Source organism: Chiloscyllium plagiosum, chromosome 26, assembly GCF_004010195.1.
Source record: "Chiloscyllium plagiosum isolate BGI_BamShark_2017 chromosome 26, ASM401019v2, whole genome shotgun sequence".
NCBI lineage: Eukaryota > Metazoa > Chordata > Chondrichthyes > Orectolobiformes > Hemiscylliidae > Chiloscyllium > Chiloscyllium plagiosum.
The window spans coordinates 46,074,519-46,102,086 of NC_057735.1; the positions used below are offsets into that span (position 1 = coordinate 46,074,519).

Consider the following 27,568-nt stretch of genomic DNA (forward strand, 5'->3'; position numbering starts at 1 on the left):
GAGGGAATCCTGAGGGCCAGGATTGACAAATATTTGGAAAGGTATGGACTGATTAGGGACAGTCAACATGGCTTTGCTCATGGGAAATCATGTAGTAACAAAGAGGATTGATGAGGATAGAGCGGTGGACGTGATCTCTTTGGACTTCAGTAAGTTATCCGACGAGGTTCCTCATGGTAGACTAGTTAGCAAGTTTAGATTTCATATAATACAGGGAGAACTATCCATTTGGATACAGAACTGACTTGAAGGTAAAAGACAGGGTGGTGGTAGAGGGTTGCTTTTCAGACTGGATGCCTATTACCAGAGTTGTAGCATGAGGATTGGTGCTGGGTCCACTGCTTTTTGTCATTTATATAAATTATTTGAATGTGAATATAGGAGCTGTGGTTAGTAAGTTTGAAGATGACATCAAATTTGGAGGTGCAATGGATAGTGAAGAAGATTATGTTAAAGTACAATGGGACTTTGATCAGATGAGCCAGTGGGCCAAGGAGTGGCAGATGGAGTTTCATTTAGATAGATGAGGCATTTTGGAAAGCCAAATCAGGACAGCACTTATATGCCTCAGTATAAGGCCCTGGGAACGTTGCTGAATAAAGAGTCCTTGGAGTGCAGGTTCATAGTTCCCTGAAAGTGGAGTCCCTGGTAGCCAAGATAGTGAAGAAGGAGTTTGGCGTTCTTGCCTTAATTTGTTAGTACATTAAATATAGGAGTTGGGAAATAATGTTGCGGCTGTACGGGACATTGGTTCGGATGTTTTTGGAATATTGCATGTAATTCTGGTCTCCCTACTGTAAGAAGAATGTTGTGAAACTTGAAAGGCATCAGAAAAGATTTACAATGATGTTGCCAGGTTTGGAGGACTTGAGCTATAGGGAGAGGCTGAATAGATTGTGGCTATTTTCCCTAGTGTGTCCGAGGCAGAGGGTCACCTTATAGAAGTTTCATACAATCATGAGGGCCATAGGTAGGGTGAATAGCCAAGATCTTCTCCAGGGTAGCAGAGTCCAAAGCTAGAGGGCATAGGTTTAAGGTGAGAGGGAAAAGATTTAAAAGGGACAAAAGGCATCTGGATGGGTATATGAATTGGTGGTGTTTAGAGGAATGTGGGTGAAATACTGGCAAATAGGACTAAATTTATTTAGGATATTTGGTCAGTGTGGATGAGTTGGATTGGGTGATCTGTTTCCATGTTGTACACCCCTGTTTATCTCTGACTCTAACACTGGTGCTACAGTAGTCATGGCTGACATTATTCACCATGTGAACTGGGAATTGATATTTGCAATAATACTATAAACAGATGAATTCCTTGAGTTTGTACAATATGAGGAGAAATTTCTTCACTTAAAAGGTGGGTAAATCTGTGAAATTCTCTACTACAGAAGACTGTACAGTCCAGGTCACTGAATAAACTTAAGAAAGAAATAGATTTCTGGAGACTAAATACATCTAGGGGTATAGTATGGTGCTGAGAAAGAGTATCAGCTTTGATCATATTGAATAACAGAGCAGCCAGACTGGGCCAAATGGCCTACTCCTATTTTCTATGTTCTTTTGTAGGAAATGCATTTCTTCAGATAAATCTGAAAATCGGGTTACTGTACTTTCACTTGTTTTCTTAAATTGAAATGATCTTTTTAAAATTATCCATATCAAGGTACAACATTTGCAACAGCAATATAAACAAAAAGACAGTGAACTTCATGAGACGTGGATTCATCTGCAAGAGTCTAAACTTAGATGTGATCAGCTAGAAGAAACAATCAGTAAGTTTTGTGCAATGTAAATTTAATTAATGTACACTGCTATGTAGTGGCAACGTAGAGGAATAAGGAAGAGAAAGACTTGCTAATTTGCAAATTAGCAGCGTTGAATAGTGCAGTTTAAGAATTTGACAAAATGATGAATATATCAGTGAAGTAGTATAATCTTCATCAAATATTACTGCTTCGATCTCAACACCATATAATTATAGTTTGAAATCCTGGCCAACTTGATCCACCATGTAGGAGGCAGTATCATGATCTAAGATATATTATTAAAGAATATTTAAATATTGCTGTTACTTTTGGAGGATTTCTTAAGATATGTAAAGGCATAACTTCAGAGCTGCATAGAACCTTTTCTTTAGTGGGGGTCACTTAGTTAGATAGGCAGAGTGTGATGCAGAATGATTCCAACATCAGGAGTCCAATTCACATACAAAGAGACTTTGGTGTGCAGGTTCGTAGCTCCTTGAAAGTGGATTCGTAGGTAGACAGGATAGTGAAGCAGGTATTTGGTACGCTTGCCTTTATTGATCATTGCATCAAGTTTGGGAGTTGGAAGGTCATATTGCAGCTGTGCAGGACATTGTATAGGCCACTTGTGGAATATTCCGTGTAATTCTGGTCTCCCTATTATAGGAAGGATGTTATGGAACTTGAAAGGATTCAGAAAAGATTTACAAGGATGTTGCCATGTTTGGAGGGTTTGAGCTTTAGGGGCAAGGGGCATGGACAGGGTAAACAGACAAAGTCTTTTCCCTGGGGTAGCGGAGTCCAAAACTAGAGGGCATAGGTTTAAGGTGATAGAGGAAGGATTTAACAGGGACCTAAGAGGAAACTGTTTCATGCAGAGGGTGCTGCGTGTATGGAATGAGCTGCCAAAGGATGTGGCGGAGGCTGGTTCAATTACAGCATTTAAAAGGCATCTGGGTGGGTATATGAATAGGAAACTTTAGAGGGATATGGACAAAATGCTGGCATATGGGACGAGATTAATTTAGGATATCTGGCTGGCATGGATGAGTTGGGCTGAAGGGTCTGTTTCCATGCTGTACAGCTTTATGACTGTATGACTATCAACTGTGGTAATATAGTTTATGATAACATGCCTCCAATTGGTCCATCCTTGATGTGTGCTGGGTCCTGTTCCTACACAATTATAGATTTCAATCTCTCTGTCTCTCTTGTGGACAATGGCTAGTTATCACTACCACATTGAAGAAAATTTTCCCTTCCAAATATCTTGGTTTTAGCTTGAGTTTGATTGCCTTACAACTTTTACCATTTGGAACTATTGCATTTTATTTAGTACGAAATTTTAATCCTTTGGTTTGAATTTGTATGATTAGAGACATTTAAGTGAGACTTAGATAGGCACACAGAAGTTAGTACAATGAAGGAGATGTGGGTTAGTCTGATCTTAGAGTAGGGTGGAAGGCCAGCACAATATCGAGGGCCAAAAGGGCCTGTACTGTGCTGTACTGTTCTAAATTTTCTTCTTCTAAATTGTATCTTCTTCTGCATTTTTTTTCAATACTTTAGAAATTCAAGAAGCATAAAATTCTTTGAGGACTTTAATATATTCAGGGAAGAGAACATTTTAAGCTTGTTTGTGACTACCACAGAGGTGAATTTGAAAATATCATATTTAAGATATTTAAAAAGCACTGGGTAGTGTGTCCCAATCTTTGTCTCCTTTGAAGCTACTTCGCATTATTGATCAATAAGCACTTTATAATGGCAAATCAGCATAAATTTTGTATTAATAGAAGACATATCGATTATTCAAATTGTAATTTAGTTCCAGCAAATCTTGAAAAATTAAGCAAAATATGCACATTAGAAACATTGCTTAGATTAGTTTGCAGATTGTTACTGCTCCCATGTTTAAGTAAATCAGTTAGTGACTAAGGCTTCTTGCGAATATTAAAAAACCTTTATCAAATTGCTGTTATGTCATGAAAACATATATAGGTTCTTTGTAGGAGCTATAATAAAACAAAGTGTAACACTTAGCCACAGAAAGAGATATTGGGTAATATAAACAATAGCTCGGTCAGAAAAGTAGGTTCTAAGGAGTGTCTGAAAAGAGGTAAGGAAAAGAGGTGGAGAGTTCTAGAGAAGGGATTCTAGTGCTTAGAACCATTAGCAGCTAAAGGTTATAGCCACAATGGTGGTGCATTGAAAATCAGTGATGCTCAACAGGCTAGGTTATATGCAAATGAAAGCTTGGTCAAAAAGGTAGGTTTTAAGGAGTGTTTTAAAGAGGAAAGGAAAAGAGGCAGAGAGATGCAGAGAGGGAATTCCAAAACTTAAAACCCTTGGCAGCTGATGGTATGGCCACCAATGGTGGAGCATTTAAAATCAGTGATGTGTAAGAGGCTAGAATTTATGTAGACATCTTGGTTGGTTGAGAGAGTTACGAGAATTATAGAGATGTGGAAAGGCAAGGTGATTGAGGAAATTAAAAACCTCACAGTTTGGATAAATAATACTGAGTCTAAAGGGCACTTTACATTAATTCTGCATGGCTGAACCTTTACAAAAATCCAGAGGTGTCCTACATGTTGCAAAGTAAATTTCATTGTACAGTACCTGTTTGTTTTCTGCTTTGTTTCTACTTTGTTAAGTAATAATATGCTTAAAAATAATGGTGATTTCAATCGGCATCAATTCAAATAGAAAATATGCAAGAAATATTAAACATTTTTATTATGGAAATGATCAAAAGCTGCATTATAAAATTTTCACTATTGTTTAATATTTTAAATTAAAAGGACATCTTAATGAAAATCTTCAAGAGGCATGTACCAAAGAACAGAGTTTGACTACAGAACTAAAGAAGACAGAAGACTTGCTGAAGAAAAGAGAGGTATGATTTGTTACCAAAGTGAAATGCTTGCTTGAAATATTTGTTTTCTGGCTGCAGAAATGACTTTCAGTTGAATAACAATAAATTAGAGGGATAGTCAATCCTGAGGAGGACTGTATCAACTTACAGGAGGACATTAATAAACTTATAGAGTAGTAATTAGCAATGAAGTTCAATGTATAAATGTCAGCTAGTAGATTTTTGTAGCAAGAAAAGGAAAGCTACTAATTATTTGGAAGGTATGAATCTGTTGGGGTAGAGGAACAGATACATCAATCACTAACAGTTGCGTCATCATTTTAAAACAAAAGCAAATTGAACCATGTCCTTAATTCCAAGAGGGATAACATTAAAAAGTAGAGAAGTTATGGTAAGCCTGTAGTGCACATTAGATGAAGCTTTAAGCACTCTATGTAGTTCTGGTCATTATAAAAACACATAGAAGAACTGGGGAGTTACAAAGATGATTGACAAGGATAATAGCTGAAAATGTTTTGCTGGAAAAGCGCAGCAGGTCAGGCAGCATCCAAGGAACAGGAGAATCGACGTTTCGGGCATAAGCCCTTCTTCAGGACCCCGAAACGTCGATTCTCCTGTTCCTTGGATGCTGCCTGACCTGCTGCGCTTTTCCAGCAACACATTTTCAGCTCTGATCTCCAGCATCTGCAGTCCTCACTTTCTCCCTGACAAGGATAGTACACAGTATGATGGATATACATATCCAAAAAGGATAAACTCTTCTCTTGAAAGATGAAGACTGAGGAATGACTTTAAAACTGTGAAAGGTTTTGATATAAGTGTTTACAGACAGAATATGTTCGTTTGTGGGGAACAGCATAATTAGAGGTCATCAATATAAAATGGTTGTCAAGAAATCCAAAAGGCAATTTAAAAAACTATTTATCTAAGCAATTTTTAAAAAATCCAAAGATTGGGGAGAAAATGGTATTCCGTAAATACGTTTAAGAGAAAGCTAGTCAACCTTTAGGGGGCCAAATGAAGTGTAGCATTTAATGATAAGATAAGGAGACATGGAATATGGCTCATATAAAGTATAAATGGATTTGTTGATCTAAATTACCTTTTTCTGTGTTGTGTAATCTAACGAATCAGTGACTGAGAGTGGGAGGTGAAAAGGGAAGGATTCTTTAATTTACCTCAACCCACAAAAAACAGATGGAACCATTAGAAATTTTACTGGTGTTTATTCATGTATATGCACAGGAGACCCACTATGGGAAAAATGGATCTCCCAAAACTGTTACAAATTCTGATTCAATTTGATTTGATTTATTTATTATTGCTGTATTTTTGTTACAAATGCAGTGAAAAGTGCTACATCTTTGATAAAATATTTGATTTATACTCTTTCTACGTGGTAATTACATTATTTATATATACCGATCAGTGATAATACTTATAATTCTATCTATAACATTTGATCATAAATTAACACATGCACAGGAAGAGAAGGGAGATAAGCAGCTGGCTAACTGCTATGTCTTTAATCTTGTTTTGATGAGATGCCTGATCTTTACTTATTGGAATGTCTTATCTGTTTATAGCCCCAAAAGAGTATTAGGATGGCTCATCTGGTCTTCTATTTGGGAAAGAAACTGTTTGTTCTTGACTTAGCATCATTCACAGAAGAGAATTATCATTTCATTGTCCTGTGTGAGTCTTTTGTAACTGTGGGTCATGTCCTTTATTCTCTGTTGTGCCCTGTTTGGCCTGCTAACATGTCTGCCCTAATGCAGCCTTAATTTACTGGATTAATTCAACTACTTTTCCTAAGTTACATTACTCAATCCAAATACTAAGATTTACTAAATTTTTGTTTTAATGGAATTTTTCCCTTTTCAGGAGGCTTGTAAGATCAAGAAAGAAGTGGTTTAGCCCATCGGATCTGACAGCTTTGTTGCAAGAACATTTTAACTATTTCCGCTCTCCTATCCTTTCCACATTGCAATCCCTTTTTCACCCTGACAGTGTTCACATCCCTTTTGAAAGCTACGACTGAAGTCACTTCTACCATATTTTCAAGCAGTGTGTCTAATATCCTGATTATTCACTGTGAAAAATGTTTTCCTTATGTTACTTGTGGATCTTTTGCTAATTACCTTAAACCTTTGATTCCCAACACTTATTCCAATGGGAACAGATTCTCTTAATGTATTCTATCTGGCATCCTTATGATTCTGAGCACCTCTACCAAAGCTCATTTCAGCCTTCCCTTTCCTAAGGCACTTGCCTAAATTCTCTGATCTACTTAAATAACTGATATTTTTTATTGAACCATTCTCAAATCTTTATTGCACACTCTTACAAGAGTGTAATGAGCCGAATTGGACACAGTTGGTGAAAGTTTCCCCTCTTCTGTTGAAGTTTTATTTGTGAGAGATTCATAGCTTAGGGCATCTTTCACTCTTCATATCATTGCTAATGCAACTGGGTTTTGGCTGGCTTGCATTTTTCAGGGAATAGTGGGCTGGAGAGACATAGATTCTTACCACTGCAGGAATCTTCCAGTCCATAATGTGTCTGGTGCCATATTTAAAGGCTAGCTACATACCATTTCTAATGCTGTAAGCCAGGAACTGCCCCTTACAGTGAGGTACTTGTGTTTCTATATTCAACACATGTCTCAGAGGAGAGATAAGTTCACTCCCTGCTGTGCAGATCGGGCTCTTGAAATTTTGATGATGATGTGGTGGAGAGGAAGCCATTGCTGTGTACTGGGTGAAGCAGGATGCCTAATTGTACAGGAGGAAGATCAGTGATCTTCTGCACACCATGAAGGTAAATTTCACCATCTTTTCCATGCTACCTCATACGGACAGGGCCAGAATTCACTGCTCATGAGCAACCACCCTCAGTATTTCATGTAACACTTCAACTCAAATCTGTCACTCAATTCATCCTCACAGACCCTTTCCACTTCCTAATCACTCAATGGTAACATTTAACTACCTGTCCCACTCATGCGTCATGACTAACAACTCTTCCATCCACTTTCATTATACTGCAATCTTTCTGTTTTTCTCATTTGAGAAAAAAAACTAGCTTTACACCCAGACTAATGCCTCCACAGCACACTAACTGACCTATCTGTAATCCTGGACTTCTTGCACTGTCGACCCAGAGCAATACACCAAAACAAAGCCAAACCTCAGCCAAACAGTTAAAATTTTCTTCAGGCTCCTGACCTGCAAGCCGTTGTAGTTCTTGCCAGTATGCAGATTTGAGATAGCAAAAGGGACTGAAGAGACCTTAATTAAGTAAAGACTCCTGGGCTGGTATCCAGGACAGTTCGTACCCTAGAAAGTTGACCTAGATCTGGTTTGGAACAGTTAAATTGCTTAGCAACTTCAAATTCAGAACCAATCAAAATAAATGTCTGGTTAAATCGTCACCTGGTTCTAATGGAGGTTGATTCCAGCGCAGCAGTATCAGTGATCTCACAACCAATTTTTAATGAAATTCTCTCCGGACTCCAGCCTTTAATTTTGTGCAGGACCTCAGCTAGACTGAGAACCAACGCCAGGGAATCTTTATAGATTATGGGTGCAACTTCCTTTCCGATCTCTTACGAAAGCACCTGGTTCAGTTACCAGTGTTTGTCGTAAATGACTTGGACCCAAGCTGGATTGGGCAAAATTAGTCGCAAGAAATTCATTGACTGGCTCAATTAGAAAAATGCTGCTTGAGTGAAGTCCTAATTAAATACCTGAAGGTTTTCCAGGCAAGTATAGGAACTATCAGAGGAGCTAAGGCCACCTTGTATGTTGACCAGGAAGCAATTTCGCAATTCTACAAATCCTGCCCAGTATCATTTTCTTTTTTGGACAAAGGTAGTGGCAAAAATCAGAAGAGTGGAAAATGAAGGAATTATTGATTCGTCTAATTTGCGGATTGGGCAGCACCGGTTGTACTGATTTTGAAGCCAGATCAGTCACTTTGCCTTTGTGGATATTTTAAACAAATCACAGCTGGAGAAAAGCTCAGGCCCTCAGAAGATTTATACGCAAAGCTGGCAGAGGGTGCTGTCCTTCGCAAAGCTTGACATGAGTAATGCTTACTTGCAATGCATTTAGAACAGGATCTTCAGAAGTATGCTACAATTAATACCAGTAAGGGCTTGTATCAATATGTAAGACTGCCATTTGGGGTATCACCAGCTTGATGGAAGACATTTTGCAAGATTTTACCTCAGGTCACCATTTACCTAGATAACATCCTAATAACGGGGAAACTGATAAGGACCACTTAGAGAACTTGGATATCGTCCTTAGGTGATTTTCCAAGATAGGCATACGCCTAAAAAGGGAACAATGTGTGTTACAGACCCTTCAAGTGATCTACTTGGGCTACAGATTGGACAAGACCGGGTTACACCCATTGGAAGGTAAAGTGAGGTCAATTAAAGGTGCCGCAGCTTTCATGTCTTGGGCTTGTTAATTATTATGGAAAGTTCATACGTAACCCTCCTATCTATCCTCACACCTTTGCATCAACTCTGAGAGGAAGGGTCAGCCTTGGGAATGGTCTCAAACCCTAGCTTTTAATGAAGTAAAGAAACAGCTATCATCCTCCAAGATGTTGACACACTATGATCCTAAGAAAGATCTGGTATTAATGTGCGGTGCTTCCGTGTATGCCATCGGGAGCTTAACAGCTCATAGATGGCTCAATGGAGAGGAACAGTGAAGGGTTTATATATGCAGGAGTTTAGGATCTTAGAATCCTTACAGTGTGGTAGCAGGCCATTCGGCCCATCAAGTCCACACTGACCCACCAAAGAGCAACTCACCCTTCTACCCTATCCTTGTGACCCTGCATTTCCCTACACATCCTGGACACTATAGCCATTTAACGTGGTCAGTCTACCTATACAGCATATCTTTAGGCTGTGGGAAGAAACCAGAGCACCAGAGAAAATCCACACAGAAATGGGGAGAATATGCAAACTCCACAGTCACCCGAAGGTGGAATCGAACCCAGGTCCCTGGCGTTGAGAGGGAGCAGTGCTAATCGCTGAGTGACTGCAGCCCACTACTAATAACCAAGGATATGGTGAGTGCTGGAATATGTTGAGAGAGATGAACAGCCAGGATCTAGGCCTGTGGATCAGACTTGTGGGAATAAATGATCTATGTTCCTGTGGAAGTTTTTGACAGTTTGAAGTAGACACTCAAGTCACCCTACAATTGAAACTTGGCTAATGTTTACAACTATTGATTAGCATATTCATTGCTGTGTAAAACAATTTGAATTTGTACTTGGCCTTAAACTGCGCCCTGAGTTGAAACAATAGGAGGCTGGTTAGTAAGGTTGGATCTCATGGAGGACAGGGAGAACTATTTGGATACAAAACTGGCTCGAAGATAGAAGACAGAGGGTGGTAGTGGAGGCATGCTTTTCAGACTGGAGGCCTGTGACCAGTGGTTTGCCACAAGGATCGGTGCTAGGTCCACTACTTTTTGTCATTAATATAAGTGATTTGGATGTGAACGTAGGAGGTATAGTTAGTAAGTTTGCAGATGACAACAAAATTGAAGGTGTAGTGGACAGCAAAGAAGGTTACTTCACATTACAACGGGACCTTGATCAGATGGGCCACTTGGCTGAGTGGCAGATGGAGTTCAATTTAGATAAATGTGAGGTGTTGCATTTTGGAAAAGCAAATTAGAGCAGGACATAAACACTTAATGGTAAGGACCCTGGGTAGTGTTGCTGAACAAAGAGACCTTGGAGTGCAAATTCATAGTTCCTTGAAAGTAGAGTTGCAGGTAGATGTGATAGTGAAGAAGGTGTTTGTTAAGCTTTCCTATATTGGTCGGAGCATTGAGTATAGGAGTTGGGAGGCCATGTTGCGGCTATACAGGACATTGGTTAAGCCACTTTTGGAATATTGCGTGCAATTCTAGTCTCTTTCCGATTGGTAGGATGTTGTGAAACTTGAAAGGGTTCAGAAAAGATTTACAAGGATATTGCCAGAGTTGGAGAATTTGAGCTATAGGGAGAGGCTGAATAGGCTAGGACTGTTTTTCCTGGAGCGTTGGAGGCCGAGGGGTGACCGTATAGAGGTTTATAAAATCATGGAGGGCATGGATAGGATAGGTCTTTTCTCTGGGTTGAGAGAGTCCAGATGCAGGGGGCATATGTTTAGGGTGAGAGGGGAATGAATGAAAGAGACCTAAGGGACAACATGTTCACACAGAGGGTGGTGTGTGTTTGGAAGAGCTGCCAGAAGTGGTGGTGGAGGCTGACACAATTACAGCATTTAAAAGGTATCTGGATTGGTGTATGAATAGGAAGGGTTTAGAGGGATATGGTCCAATTGCTGGCAAATGGGACTCGGTTAGGTTAGGATATCTGGTTGGTATGGACTAGTTGGACCGAAGGGTCTGTTTCCGAGCTCTATATCTCTATGAATCTAATTGTACAAGCTAAGCAAGGATGACTTTCTCTTTTCCCTCCTCCAAAAATCCCTCAGGATGGAGGACGATCTGCTTCATTGGGTTAAGAGGATTGATCTTTCCAAGATGCAAAATGTAGTAAATGCAAGCTAGATATTGTTGAGATTTTATCCAATACTTCAACTTAATCCCCATGTGCTCTATGAACAGTGCCTTCCTAAATGAATCCTCTCCATTGAGACTGTCACAACCTGGGAATTTTGATATTTTTAGGAATTAGCGAGTTCAGAGATATTTTTAGGGATATTGGATCTCACTTTTCTTTCTGAAAGTATTCCTATTAGTCCTTTCCTATCCATTTCTAGTTATGGACCAGAGTTTAGAACGTTAGGGCAGATATGAAATTTAAACAATACTTGGGCAGAAAGGTGGAAAGAGACTGCAAACCTGCCACATCCCATTATGGTGAAGGACAATTAAACTCAGTAGAAATGGGGAAGCCCTGCATTGTACGCCATCAAGGCTGAAGCATTCACAACAATTCTCAGCCAAAAAGTGACAATGTATGATCTATCTCAGCCTTCTCCAGTCATCCCAAGTATCATAGATGCTGGTTTTCAGCCAATTTGATTCACTCTGTGTAGAAGAAAGTGGTTGGAGGCATTGATTACTGCAAAGGCTATTGTTCCTGATAACATTCTGGCAATAGCAAGGAGGATTTGTGCTCCAGAATTTGCTGCTCCCTTCCACCTGTTCCAGTACAGCTGTACTGGCATCCCCTCGACAATGAAAAATTATCTCGATATGTCCTGTAGACAAAAAGCTTGGCAAATCTAACCTTGCTAATTGCTGCCCCAGAATATTCTTTATCAGTGAAGAAATGTTAAGTTTCACCAAGCAGCATCTGCTTAGCAAAATTTCACCAAGCAGCATCTGCTTAGCAAAAGCTTGCTCACTTACGCCCAGTTTGGATTCTGTCAGGGCCACTCTGCTCTTGACCTCTTTATAGCCTTGGCTCAAACATAAACTAACAGTTGAATTCCAAAGGGGAGGCGACAGCCCTTGATAACAAGGCTGCATTTGACTGGAGTATGGCCAAGTTGGAGAATGTTCTCTTGAGTTTGTTTCTGAACATGGTTAAAGTAGCCATCAGTAGGTCTAGATAGCAGGCATTGGTGGAGGTTATAATTGCCAAATGCCTGTTCAGCTCTCTTTTCACAGTTATGTCAGTGTCGGGGTGTCCATGGGGAGATAGGTGCAGTGTCTACTGGTACGTTTGAAGCTTTTCAGGGTAGGCCGGCCCTACAGGGTCTGAAATATGTTAATTCTTTGCCGACACTATTTTGTTTCGGACTCCCTTTGTTTGGCGCCTTTTTGAATATACTGACTTTGTAACATGGTTGGTAGTGAGCAGTGTGACAGTTTTGTTGTATGGGTGATTTGGTTTTTGGGTTTATTTGAAACCTTTAAAAAAAAGTTCTCCTCAAACTGGGAGTTGGCTTCTGAACAGAGAAAAAGGTTCAGAAGGAAAAGGCATAAACTGCCTTTGTGTTTGTTCTGGACTTTAGCTTCACAATAAAACACCTATAAATCTTTAAAAGTCTTTTCCTGCCAGGCCACACCACCTAGGAGGAGACTCGAAATAAGGGTATCACTAAAATGTCCAAAGGTGGAAAGTCACACCAGCGACTGATTTCCCTCCTTAATGTGGAGACTCAGAACCTCCGCAGTGATGTAATACATGTTTTCATTCCAGGAGAAAATAACCAACATCATCTGTTTTTTATGACAAAGCTGGGAAGTAGGTTCAAAGGGACCATCCAATACTAAATGGAGGTGACAAACTGGTTTATGGTCACCTTGCCCCTTGTAAAGCTTGCCCCTTGCAGAGCAGTCCCGTAAAGCACACTGGACAGTGGAGACTTTGGAGAGGATTCCTTAGCTGGGCTAAGGAGTAGATAGAGGAGATGGGTAGTGCTCTAGGTAAACACCCTTAACAGGTTAGGTTAATTGGCCATGCTAAATTGCCCGTAGTGTACGTGAAAGGGTAAGTGTAGGGGAATGGGTCTGGGTGGGTTGCTGTTTGGAGGGTCATTGTGGTCTTGTTGGGCGAAGGGCCTGTTTCCACACTGTAAGTAATTTAATCTAATCAATCTTCTGATAAGGAGTACGTCTAACACTGAAGCAGCAGTCCAGAACATTTGACCGAATTGATCCTGGCGGAAGATGCGGCTGAATATGTTTCCTGGCACTCGCGCATCTTCTCCAAGTCAGTTTGGCAAACTTGAGGAGTACATCATTAGCCTATGGCGAAAGGACCATCCCCCACATCCGGCCAGTGCAAAGCCAGTACTGACAACTTCCTGTGCAAGAGGCCTAGGAAAGAGAATACAGCAGGCCAGACAAGGAACAGCCTTAATGCACTCCTCTCCTAAAGTGAAGGACATTGTCAAAGACCTCTTAACTTTAGTTAGACACTGAGACGACTTGCAGAAGTTGGCTTTAGGCAACCCAAACCTGAATGCATGCAGACTCCCAAGTAAATATTCACGATCCATCCTGTCAAACACCTTCTTCTGATCAAGAGATAGGAAGGAAATTGAAAGATCAGTCCTCTGAGGAAGATGGATTAAATCACAGATAAATTGGATGTTGTCATGCATCTTCTGGTTGGTACCATGTAGGGCTGGTCATCGAGGATGGATCCAAGGTGAGACAAGACCTTGGCAAAGATCTTGTAATCTTTGTTAAGGAGGGAGACCAGATGGCAGTTCTTTAATAAACAAAGGACCCCTTTCTTGGGCAGTAGAAAAATAATAATCCTGCATCAAGAAAGGGCAACTCTGTCTCATTGAGCATAACTTCAAGACCTACCCAGAATGGTTTCCACGATTGCCTGGAAAATGCTAAAGATTGCCATAGTCAGCTTGTTAGCCCAGTGCTCATCAAGAGCCCGATAATGATGTCAGGTAGCTACCCTACTGTGATTGGAGCATCAAACATGCTGGTTTCCCACTCCTGGGCTGACCTGCTTCAGATTCTCCCAAAGAACTCTGTGACCATCCTTGCAAGATAATTCAGAGAGCATAGAGCAGTGTTTAAGGCTGAGACCTGAGCAGATGCCCTCTGGATCTGTGACAAGAGACCTGTCAGCAGCCAGCAGCACAAGGAACTGCTGTTGGGTGCCCTATCTTTTTTTCTAGTGAGTAGAAGAAAAGGATCTTTGAGGAACCTGATTCATAACCTAACACACATGGCTTGGGATCCGATGTGTTGCATGTTCCCCCACATACTTTTCTTCATGTTGTATGCCCCTGCAGGGCTGTGTCTATGCCAGGTTGACTAAAATGTGAGCATGTCCTTCTCCACATTCTCAAATCTGGATTCCATCTCTATATTTAAGCCATCATATATTCCTGACAGGAGACATAGATAAGAATTTTGCTCATATCCCACCATAAATCAAGAAATGTATACTCCCCTGCTTCCTTCTCCAGCAGATCGAGAACAGAGAGAAAGAGTCCCGGAACTGCTTGTCCTCCAGCAACAAATTGTTCAAATGCCAATACCCAAACCTTAGCTGGGCATACTATAAAACTAGCGCCTCTTCGGTTGTAATCTGAAAATGGCACCTGCCACATGAAAGCTGTCAGAATGCACAAGACATACACCAATGTAATCTGTATGTGGTGGATTTTGATGCTGAAAGCCCAGGCTTCAAGGTAGTAAAGATGGTGAAGTCAGGATGGAGATCCTCCAGGCATCGAACTAGAGTGAAAGGCTTGACCAAGCTCCTCAGCCCTCCTTTGATACTGAGCCAGTCTGGGCACTACCACGGTCCCCTTCCTTAAGGATGCAGTTGAAATCAACCCCACCACCCCATATGGATAACGCATTGGCTTACATTGATTGAGCTGAGAAGAATGAGCACTTCCTCAAAGAAGTGCATTTGCCTCACTCTGACCGAGGAGTGTAGAACACATAATAAGAACATAAGAACTAGGAGCAGGAGTAGGCCATCTGGCCCTTTGAACCTGCTCCTCCATTCAATAAGATCATGGCCGATCTTTTCGTGGCCTCAGCTCCACTTACCCCCCTCTCACCGTAACTCTTAATTCCTTTATTGTTCAAAAAAAATCGCTTTCAAAACATTTATTAAAGTAGCATCAACTACTTCACTGGGTAGGGAATTCCATAGATGCATAATCCTGTGGGTGAAGAAGTTCCTTCAATTCAACCTGAAATTTGCTCCACCTAATTTTGAAGCTATGCCCTCAAGTCTTAGTTTCACCTGCCAGTGGAAACATCCTCTCTACATGTATCTTATCTATTCCCTTCATAATTTTATGTGTTTCTATAAGATCCCCCCTCATCCTTCTAAATTCCAATGAATGTAATCCCAGGGTACTAAGTCTCTCCTCATAAGCCAACCCTCCTCAACTCTGGAATCAACCTCCTCTGCACCCTCTCTAGTGCCAGTGCATCCTTTCTCAAGTAAGGAGACCAAAACTGTGCACAGTACTCGAGGTATGGCGTCACCAGCACCCTATACAGTTGCAATATAACCACATTGCCACCATTGGACACCTGAATAATGCCTCACCTTCTTACATAGATGGGACCACACAGTGTCCAGAAGGCACAATAAGCTGTTCCCTGATGGACCATAATGAATAATCTTCTGCTGTCTTCTTCTGGGCCAGACAGATACATACCTGGCAATGGAAGGAGTATACACTTTCCTTCAAGCCAAGTGGGAGTGGTTCAACCTTTACCTCAGTGCCTCCACTTGGTGCAAATACGGAGGAACAGTTCACAAGCAATAAAAGGTGGGACTTTTGATATGACCATCTGCTGTTCCATGGCTTTAAGGGAATCAACTGGCAGCTAGATCCTGTCCAAGGTGAGCCCCTTTGCTTGGTCTTCACAAAGTAAGCAGACTTCCTATACATTTTTGAGGCTGACTGTAGCAGCTATTGCCTTAATGCTGGCCTCAGTGCTCAGGTTGGGGTGACCATAGCTCTTGACCGCAATACACTTTAAAAAGAGCTTAAATAGTGAAGAGGTAGCAAGGCTGAAGGTGTAGTTGCTCTTTCATAAATGTAGCTGGATCTCACTACTGGTGACTGTGCTGTAGAAGTTGGTATGATTTTCAGAGCCACTCTCTTTGATCATTAAGTAATAAAAAGACAATACGCAAAGGGGCAAGGGAATAATTTGGGTAACTCAGAAGATGTGGTGATTCCCCAGTCATAATACGAAAAGGAGGGTAGGGGCAGGTAGTAGAAGGAGATGTGGGGGTTGGGGGGATGTCACCTGCTGTAAGAATACTTGAGTATTACTGCTTTCTTGTTCCTGAAAGGAGGAAATTGTAGCAATACCAGGTGCTTGTGTTTGACCAGTGATTTGAGGTTTTATTTGGGTCAGAGGGAAGGTGATGTTATTGTTTGTTATTGATGTTCTCTTTTTCCATTTGCTGCTCTTACTAAACAAATAACAGCAACACAAAAGCAAAGGCTAAAATTTTCCATATATTTCTAAACAACCTGCTTAGTGTTGTGACTACACAATTCCGAAGCAGTTGAGACTTGAGGCAGGGCCTCTGGCTTAAAGGTAGGGACGCTACCACTACACCACAAAGGCTCTTTCCAAGTTCTGCAAGTACAGTTGCAATGAGCATTACCTGCTCTCTGGAGCTTTTATGTTTGGCCTTATAAGGGGTTCTTACGGTGCAGAGGTAGTGTCTCTACCTATAAGCAGCCCTGGGCTCAAGTAATACTTCCTTCAGAGCTGGGTAATAACAACTCTGAACAAGTTTATTTGAAATAAAAGTCATATGATTGACCCTTAAAGGGGACTATAAATCCTACATTGGAATAGTAAAGCAAGCTTTCCAACTCGACGCTAAACACTGATAAGGCACCACAGCGTTTCTGCTACTTGCATTCCAAATTCTGTACCTGCAAATGTACTGTAGAATTGATGTGGTTTAGAAGCTCTTACTAATAATTTTCTTCTGGGTTAGCAAGTTATAAGAGATGATTGAACCCAGAGCTATGTAGAGCATTCTGAGCTTCTGAAGATCTTAGGACTGATATTAAAGTGTCCATAACTCAGGACTTCAATACAATCCTCATAGAAGTGACCACATGCTCTATTGTTGTCTGCAGTCATTCTGTTTCCATCAGACTCCCCTATAACTTGGAGGTGGACTTCTCCAACTTCAACATTATGCACCTGCTCCCTAACAGGCTGTCCAGTGCACCAATCAGCTGACAGATTACAACTATCTTCTCTTATGGACTCACCTTTGGAAGTCTTCTAAGCAAGGGCGGCACGGTGGCACAGTGGTTAGCACTGCTGCCTCACAACGCCTGAGACCCGGGTTCAATTCCCGCCTCAGGCGACTGACTGTGTGGAGTTTGCACGTTCTCCCCGTGTCTGCGTGGGTTTCCTCCGGGTGCTCCGGTTTCCTCCCACAGTCCAAAAGATGTGCAGGGTCAGGTGAATTGGCCATGCTAAATTGCCCGTAGTGTTAGGTAAGGGGTAAATATAGGGGTATGGGTCGATTTCGCTTTGGCGGGTCGGTGTGGACTTGTTGGGCCGAAGGGCCTGTTTCCACACTGTAATGTAATCTAATGTAATCTAATCTAATCTAATCAAAGTGCTAAAATGTGAGCTAATTCTACAGCACCTGGTTCCTTGGTTTTTTTCTCTGCCTTTTCTTGTACTCAGCAAATCTCCTTTTGAATTGCTAATGAATGTTAACTTTTGAGCCAATACTTGCATGAGTAAGAATAATTGATGGGAGCCAATACTTGCATGAGTAAGAATAATTGATGGTAAACTATAACACACCATCACCAGTAGCATTAGCAATGGATGGCAAAAGCTCACACCAGATAGTAGCAGAAAGTGAGCTCTGTGGCAATGCAATACAATTCAAAATAATCTGGGCTTTTTTTTGTTATGAAATTCTCTTGGTAGCTGAATAATGTTGATTTAATGGCAATTTTATATTGAAAATGCATTCTTATTCTGTTTGTCATGATTAGGTTTCTCAAAAGTCTTTTGAAGAAGAATTAGAAAATGCCATGAAGATTATCATTCAGCTTACTGGAGAAAAAGAAAGCCAAATTGAAGAATTTAATAAAGTTACAACGAACAGTGCATCAACAATTGCTGAACTTCAAAATACAATTGAACATTTGGAGGAATCAGTCAGATCAGAACAGCGAAGGTAAAAAATAAATAAATAATTACTTTGTATTTTTAAACAAAATTTTGTTCCTATGGAATCAAAGCTGTAATAACTATAATTCAGCTAACTATTAGGATAGATTTTGCAAACCAGCCTATTCTGAGTATGTTAAATCGGACCAAATCGCGGATGTTTTATTTAACATTGTTTCTTTGGAATAAGCTATGTGAAGAGTGAAGAAACCAAAGAAGTAAATATTCAGAATGTTTTACAATCTCAGATTCTGGATTTCTTTTAAAAATAGATCCAAACAAATTGAAGAAACTTTAAGGGTTTCTTCTTTGGAGTTGGAAGAGAAGACATTAGCTCTAGGTAATTAAAAACTGCATTTTAAAATTTATTTTTTAAGAAACATTAAACATATTTATTATGGTTACTAATATTACCGTCAGTAAATATAAAACATTTATTTTCAAAAGATATTTGAAAATGTGTCACATGAAAGGTTAATGCCCAATGCTGTTGGGGCTGATACATTAGCATGTATAGAGGATCAAATAGAAGGTACATCACAGGAAACGGTCAGAAATAAATGGATAATTTTCAAGTTTGCATGTTGGCTTTTCTATTTACAATATGTTAATGATTTGAATGAAGGTATTGCATCCAATAGTAATAGTAAAATAAGTAAGAATGAAAATTGTGAGCATGATACAAAGAGTGAAAAGGAATATAAATAAAGTGACCTGCTGACAAAATCTGTGAGACAGGAAAACTGAGGTTATGCATTTTGTCAAGAAAATCAGAAAAGCTGAATATCATTTAGGATGGAATCAAATCAGAGAAATTTCCAAATTCTGATGTATAGAGAGATCTGAATGTGTTGTACATGAATCACAAAGTCTGAGCTTCTAAATATCTATGTAATTAGACATATGGGATGTTGATCTTTATTATAATGGGAATGGATTATAAAAGTTAGGAAGTCTTGCTCCAACTATACAGGACATTCTGGAGATTGTATTTAGACAACTGTGTACAGTTTTGTGGTCTCCTTGACTAAGCTCAGACAAAGGTTTACGAGACTGAATATATATGCTGAAGACAGAGTGGGATGGTGGGGCAAAGGTGTAAATGAAGGTGGAGATAGAATCCAGAGAGACAATGCAGCAGTTATACAAAGGCTTGGATAATGGTGAGCTGGGGAAAAAGAAAAGCTGATAATGGGAGCCATTTATTAATAGGAGAAAGTGAGGACTGCAGATGCTGGAGATCAGAGTTGAAAAGCGTGACACTGGAAAAGCATAGCAGGTCAGGCAAGCATCCGAGGAGCAGGAAAGTCGAATGTGGAGGCAGAGGGAAAGGGAACTGAGGGTGGGGTGGGGTGGGGGATAGCTGGGAAGATAATCAAATAAATGCAAGTGGGAGGGTGATAATGATAGATCAGAGTGGAGGGTGGATCAGATGGATGGGAAGGAAGATGGACAGGTAGGACAGTTCAAGAGGGCGGTGTCAAGTTGCAGGGTTGGATCAGGGATGAGGTGGGGGGAGGGGAGATAAGGAAACTGGTGATATCAATGTTGATGCTGTATGGTTGAAGCGTGACAAGGCACAAGATGAAGCATTCTTCCTCCAGTCATCAGGTGTCTTGGGTTCGGTGGTGGAGGAGACCCAGAACTTGCATGTCGTTGGCAGAATGGGAGGGAGAGTTAAAGTGGTTGACCACAGGGCGCTGGGGTTGATTGGTGCGTGAGTCTCGGAGATATTCCCTGCAATGTTCCGCGCGTTGGTATCCTGTCTCCCCATTGTAGAGGAACCCACATCAAGAGCAATGGACACAGTGGATGAGGTGATTGGATGTGCAGGAAAATCTCTGCTGATGTGAAAAGATCCTTTGGGACCTTGGATGGAGGTGAGGCAGTGAGGTGTGGGTGCAGGTTTTACACCTCTTGTGGCGGCAAGGGACGGTGCCAGGAATGGAGGGTAATTGGTGGGAGGGAGGGCTTGGACCTAACGAGGGAGTCATGGATGGAATGATCTATGTGGAACATAGATAAGGATGGGGAGGGAAATATATCTCTGGTTCAAAGTTTGTGCGAAGATTTGTAGCTCGGGTGCTCGTTGTTGTGGTTATGTTCGCCGAGCTGGGAATTTCTGGTGCAGATATTTTGCCCCCTGTCTCGGTGACATCCTCAGTGCTTGGGATCCTCCTGTGAAACGCTTCTGTGATGTTTCCTCCGGCATTTGTAGTGGTTTGAATCTGCCGCTTCCGGTTGTCAGTTCCAGCTGTCCTTTTGTGGCTAGTTGGTGTTCATGGATGCGGATCGTTAGCTGTCTTCCTGTTTGTCCTATGTAGTGTTTTGTGCAGTCCTTGCATGGGATTTTGTACACTACATTGGTTTTGCTCATGCTGGGTATTGGACAACACTACTATTATAGGCCAAGCCAAACAGGGAACAGTCAGGGAATTCCTAGAGGCTTGGCACTCATCCACAGATGCAATCAATAAGCACATTGACCTGGACCCTATATACCGACCACTGCAGCGGACAGCTGGAACTGACAACCGGAAGCGGCAGATTCAAACCACTACAAATGCCGGAGGAATTATCACAGAAGCGCTTCACAGGAGGCTCCCAAGCACTGAGGATGTCACCTAGACAGGGGACGAAACGTCTGCACCCAGAAATTCCCAGCTCGGCAAACAGAACCACAACAACATATATCTCTGGTGGTGGGGTCATTCATTAGTAGGTGAAAATGGGTTGATGATAAGCCAGGATGTGGGGACGTGTAAAGGAAATGGAATAAGTTGTTCAGGCCCTAAAATTATTAAACATGATTTTTAGTCCTGAAGGCTGCAGTGTTCCCAAGTGGAAAATGAGATGCTCTTCTTTAAACTTGCACTGAGTTCTGATGAAGCATTGCAGCAGGTCTGAAACATTGTTGGCTGGTGAACATGGTGATGCATTGAAGTGGCAGGCATCCAGAAACTTGGGGTAATTATTACAGAGAAAATGTAAGTCTTCAACAAAGCACTCAGCCAGTCAACATTTTATCTCCCCTCTCTATGGGGTTGGGGACTGTGAGCTTGGGGGCTGTGGTTGCAAGATCCCCAGATAAGAATTTTGAGTTTATGGGCACTAGCCAACCCTCTTCATGATGGGTGTGCAACCCCTTTATACTTGCATCAGGATGATCTTGGAGCTCTCCACTTCTTCCTGATAAAAAGGCCTGAACCATCCCCATTTACCATCTCCCTCCTCTGCCTGGCTGAGTTTGTCCTCAGTTTGAACAGCTTTTCCTTTGACTGCTCTCGCTTTCTTCAGTTCAAAGGTGCGTACCTGCATGGGCTCCAATAATGCTTGCTCTCTTTGTGGGGTTCATTGAACAATCCTTGTTCCAATCCTATTCAGGTCCCCTGAAAAATGTTTTCTCTGGTACATTGATGACATCACCGGTGCTGCTTCTCCCTTTCATCTGGAATCAGAAAACAATGATCACATTCACTTCTATTTTCTACCTGCTTTCACCTGCACCTGATCCATCTCTGACACCTCCTTTCCCTTCCTCGGCTTTCTTTTTCCATTTCTGGTGTTAGACTGGCCACTAATATCCACTACAAGCCTGATTCCTCCTGTTGTCTGGACTATGCATCCTCACACCTTGTTTCCTGTAGACTCCATTCCATTGTCCGGTGTCTCAGTTGCATCTGTTCTGGTGATGCCACCTTCCACAAGAGGTCTTAGAAATGTTCATCTTTTTCCTCAATCAAGGATTCCTCATCACCGTGGTTGACAGGGCCCTCAGCTGTGTCAGACCCATAGTTTGCATTCCAGCCCTCAACTCTTGTCTTCCTTTCCACTACACCAAAGGATTCCCTGGTCCTCACTTTCCACATCTACATCCAAAAGATCATTAGCCACATTTCCCCCACTTCAAGCCAGATGCAATTCACAGATAGGTTTCATTCTGTTCCCTTTTCAGTATTCCATAGGGATTGTTCCATCCAGGACATCCTGGTTCACTCCTCTACTCCACACACCTCACGGTTCCTTCCCATTTAATCATAGAAGGACTAACTCCTGTCTGTTTCCTTCCTCCCTCCTCAGGTGAGGCAGTGATTTACCTGCACTAGACTCAATATGGTCTCTGTATTTGCTGCTCACAATGTGGTTTCCTCTATGTTGGAAGACGAAACACAGACTTAGCAAACATGTTGCAAAACATCTACATATTATACACAAACATAACCTCATCTTCTAGTTATCTGCCACTTCAACACACCACTGTGTTCCCTGACCAGCATTTCTGACATGGGCCTACTGCTGTGCCCCAGTGAGGCTTAGCACAAACTGGAGAAACAGCATCTCATTTTCTGCTTGGGGTTCCTGCAGTCTTTAGGACTCAAAATTGAGTTCAATGATTTTAGGGCCTATTCACAACTACACTCCAGGCCCTGTCATCACATGGCTGCTTTCATCATAGCCGACCCATTTTCACCTACTAATGATTCCAATTATCAGCTTTTCTTTCTCTCTGGTTTGCCATTATTTATCCCTTTGCCTAACTCCTATTATCTCCCTCTGGTCTCCATCTCCTATTATCTCCTTCTAGACTCCATCTCCACCTATCATTTATTCCTTTACCCCAACTGCTGTCTTCAGCACTTTTCCCCACCTATATCCAGTCCTGAAGAAGTGTCACAGGATCCAAAACTTTGACCGTGCTTTCTCTCCACAGATGCTGCCAGACCTGCTGAATTTCTCAGCAATTTCAGTTTTTGTTTCAGACTTACAGCATTTGCAGTTCTTTGCTTTTTTTTTGCAAGGCTGATTCCTGGGGTGAAGGGGTTGTCATGAAGAAAAACTGAGTAGGTTGGACTTTTACACATTGGAGTTTAGAAGAATGAGAAAACGTTTGGTTGAAAATACAAGATCCTGTGAGAGATTAGTGGAGTGGATGTTAAGATGTTTCACTTCAATGGAGATCAAGAACATTGGGACACAGTTTAAAAGAATGGGCCTCACATTTAAGATGGAAATGAGGAATTTCTTCTCTCAAAGGGTTGCTGTCCTTTGAAATTATCTTCCACAGAGAGCAGTAGAAGTTGGGTCATTAAATAGCTAATTGAATTGTACACATTTTGGAAGTACGAGGGAGCTGATAGTCAAAGGTGGCAGGCAGGATAATGGAATTCAGGCCACAATCATGTTAGACATGATCTTTTTGAATAGCAGAGGCATCTCAATGGACTACTGCTCCTTTTTCTTTTGATCTTATGAGTACACAGGAGAATTGTCTTTTACAGTTACTACACTAACAACTTGGTTTTGTATATAACTTACATTATGCTATTTGTTATCCGTTTATTTCAGTTCTAATTGCTATGAAATAGTGGATCAACATGTGATGACTGAAGTCACCTGATTGCTGTACCTGCTAATAATGATTTTTCTTATCAGGCAGGTGAAGAAAGTAAAGCAGAAACGTTTTTAACATGCACTAGTTAAAATTACTGCACTAGTGAGCTTAGCAATTCTCATACATGTGTTTTGTAAAACTAGAAGTATAGGCCTCTATGCACTCAGCATTAAAATTCAAATTCTGCAGGAGTGCAAGTATTGGAGGTAGTATTTAATGCATTACCTGGCTTAATTGGATATCACCAAATCCTGATTATTGTATTAATCCCACTTTAGGTTCCCTGTGTACTCTTTTTCTGAAGAGGTTTAGGTTGACTTGGTTTTCTGAAGAGCTTTATATTCACCGAGTACTTGGAACTGTTACTAGGAGGCTTATAGCTTTTTGTTGAAGAACTTGCAGTTGAAAGCTAGGTTGCTGTAATAATGAGACTTAATGTTGAGTTTTCAAAATATGTTTTAGATTGGGGAGAGGAGAGGAATTAGGCTAGTGTCAGGCAATATACTGGTTTTTCAGAAATCAGCTTTAGAAGCAGCATGTACACTGCAGAGATTGACCAAGGCTTCTTAGGCAGCACATTCCAAACCCAAATCCAGACTAAAAAGCACACAGAATTCTCCAATTTACCTAACGTTCAGCTCTGGATTGATGGAAAATATGGACTGAGTTTTGTACTGAACAATAATTACTATTTTATAAATAAGTAAGCTCTAGCCGACTCTACTATTTAAAACTCAAAGCCTCTTGTAAAATTCCTCTCTACACAAACATATAGACAGGCACGTAAACAGAATGAATGTAATAGGCAGAGGGAAAGGCATAGAAGGCAGTTCGGTGGTTCCTGCCCATAGGCATTGCTGACATCATTATTTCTTTCTCCATATACTTCCAATTGTTTGCAAGTGGGAGAGGAACTGCTCCACACTTACGAGGGTTTTTGATTTATCAAAGCTACAGTTTACAGCAACTGGAAAAGGGAAATAAACTGGCTATTTTCAGACTTGAGTTTGCTTTACTGCAGAGGAAGGAACAAGCTTTTGCTTTTACAAAGCTTCGATTCCTTCTGCAAAATATTCATAGCCCTAAGCTGTTCAGCTTCCTTGGAGTCAATCACGTATTTGGTACAGGTCCTTGTCATCGATAACAGATCACTGGAATGAACTAGTTTTGCCAGCCAAAGTTTCATTTGTACACTCCCCTTGGCTCTAGCTTGTATGCAAACTAGACTTCCACTACTGCTTGAAAAGTAGTTGTGTAAACAGTACTTAAAATGAGTGTCCGGTTATTTGCTTTTAAAAAAGGCAGGAATCCTTCAACATTAGTTTTTAAAACAGATCTTATCGCATTCCAGTCTACAATCAAAACTACAGACAAACAAAAATGTAAGGTCTTTACAAACCTCCACCATTAAAAAAAACTGTAATAATATTTTTAGAAGTTTCATTATGAAATATGTAATATATAAATAAACGGCAAGACCTGCATCCATATATTCTTTCTTGCCCTGGTAGTGATTGTAATGAGGTCAGCCAGCTGGACCTCACAGAATATGGGTTTCCTAATTGGCACTGTTAACCTGATCCAATCAGGGATGCGTGACTGACATAAAAGTCACAACCACCTGATGAAGGAGCAGAAAAGCTAGTGCTTCCAAATACACCTGCTGGACTATAAACTGATGTTGTGTGACTTTTAACTTTGGACATAAAAGGATAAATGTCAGGGATCTTGAGCCCTGAATGCCTGACACAGTGAGAGATAGTGGTATTGTCAAAGACTGCATTTGTAAATAAAGGGTGATTGATGCAGGCCTCTGAAGAGTTGTTTCAACTGCGACGAAAATAAAGCATTATCCTTAAGAAATCTGTTTGCTGCAGTCGTTTTGAAGTTGCTGTAAGCATTTTCTTACATCATGCCTCTGTTCCAGAAGCTTGATTTGCTCAACCTGACTGTTGAGGACTGAGCCCAGTATGTGGAAAGAATGTTATTTTTTTCCTCTGGCTTTGGCAGATGGAAAACAATGAGTAATTCTCCTGACAGCCTGTGCAGCTGCAGCTTTTCATATACTAATCTAAGTGCATTTTAAAAGTCGTAATTATGCCAGCATCCACCATTTCCTCAGGAAGCTCATTCCACACACGCACCACCCTCTATGTAGAAATATTGCACCCATGTTTTCTTTTTTACTCTCCTGCCACCTTAAAAGCATGCTCCCCAGTTGTGAAATCCCTCATTGTTGGGAAACAACATCTACCATTAACTGTATTTATAGCCTTCCTTCATTTGTAAACCTCTTCAAGTTCACCTCTCAGGAGAAAGTGAGGACTGCAGATGCTGGAGATCAGAATCGAAAAGGACAGCATCCGAGAAGCAGGAGAATTGAAGTTTCATAAGCTCTTTGTCAGGAATGAGGGGTTGGCCCAAGAGGGTCGAGAGATTAGATTACTTACAGTGTGGAAACAGGCCCTTCGGCCCAACCAGTCCACACCGACCCGCTGAAGCGCAACCCACCCATACCCCTACATTTACCCCTTTACCTAACACTACGGGCAATTTAGCATGGCCAATTCACCTGACCTGCACATCTTTGGACTGTGGGAGGAAACCGGAGCACCCGGAGGAAACCCACGCAGACACGGGGAGAATGTGCAAACTCCACACAGTCAGTCGCCTGAGGCGGGAATTGAACCCGGGTCTCTGGTGCTGTGAGGCAGCAGTGCTAACCACTGTGCCACCGTGCCGCCCTAAATGGGATAAATGGGAGGGGTGTGTGGGGCTGGGTGGAAGGTAGCTGAGAATGCAAAAGATAGTTGGAGGTGGGGGGGAATGGTGATAGGTCAGAAAGGTGGTTGGAGCAGATAGATGGGAATGAAGGTGAACAGGTAAGACAGTTCAAGAGGGCAGTGCCAAGTTGGAAGATTGGATCTAGGATAAGAGGGGAAATGAAGAAACTGGTGAAATCTACATTGATCCTGTATGGTTGGAGGGTCCCAAGGCGGAGGATGAGGTGTTCTTCCTCCAGGTGTCAGGTGGCTAGAGTTTGGCGGTGGGGGAGGCCCAGGACTTGCATGTTCTTGGTGGAGTAGGTGGAGTAGGTGGGGCAGTTAAACTATTTGGCCACAGGTCAGTGGGGTTGTTTAGTGTGGGTGTCCTAGAGATGTTCTCTGAAACATTCTGCAAGTTGGCATCCTGTCTCCCTGATGTAGAGGAGATCACATTGAGAGCAACAGACACAGTAGATGACTTGTGTGGAAGTACAGGTAAATTTCTGCCGGATATGAAAGGATCCTTTGGGGCCTTGGACAGAGGTGTGGGCACAGATTTTGCATTTCTTGCGGTGCAAAGGGAAGGTGCCGGCTGTGGAGGGTGGGTTGGTTGGGCCATGGACCTAACAAGGGAATCGCGGAAGCAATGGTCTCCTAATAGAGGTGAGGAGGGAAATATATCCCTGGTGCTGGGTTCTGTTTTTGGTGATGGAAATGGCAGAGGATGATGCATTGTATCTGGAGGTTGGTGGGATGGAAGTTGAAGGGGGGGGAGGAACTCTGTCCTCGTTGCAATTGGAGGGGTGGAGTTCAAGGGTGGAGGTGCAGGAAGTGGAGGAATTGTGCTAGAGGGCATCATCGACCACGTGGGAGGGGAAATTGGGGTCCTTGAAGAAGGAGGCCATCTGAGATGTTCTATGGTGGAATTGGTCCTCCTGGGAGCAGATGCAATGGAGGCGGAGGAATTTTAAGGGACAGTGTTTTTACAGGAGGCAGGATGGGTCTGGTTACACTACTCCAGATGAGGCCTCACCAATTTCCTGTACAAGCTCAAAATGACATCTTAACTTCTATACTTACGACTTCAGCTCGGCTGAAAACCCATACCTAGGGAA

At 41.6% G+C, this 27,568-nt stretch overlaps 1 protein-coding gene across 1 annotated transcript in view; it reads left to right on the plus strand.

The window, feature by feature from the left end:
- Positions 1-27,568, plus strand: part of sycp1 (synaptonemal complex protein 1) — a 374,769-nt gene that overhangs the window by 118,536 nt on the left and 228,665 nt on the right. Inside the window, exons 9-12 of the mRNA XM_043716250.1 lie at positions 1,664-1,772; positions 4,550-4,644; positions 18,119-18,303; positions 18,569-18,636. Coding sequence (XP_043572185.1) covers positions 1,664-1,772; positions 4,550-4,644; positions 18,119-18,303; positions 18,569-18,636 — 457 coding nt within the window. The remainder of the gene's footprint in view (positions 1-1,663; positions 1,773-4,549; positions 4,645-18,118; positions 18,304-18,568; positions 18,637-27,568) is intronic.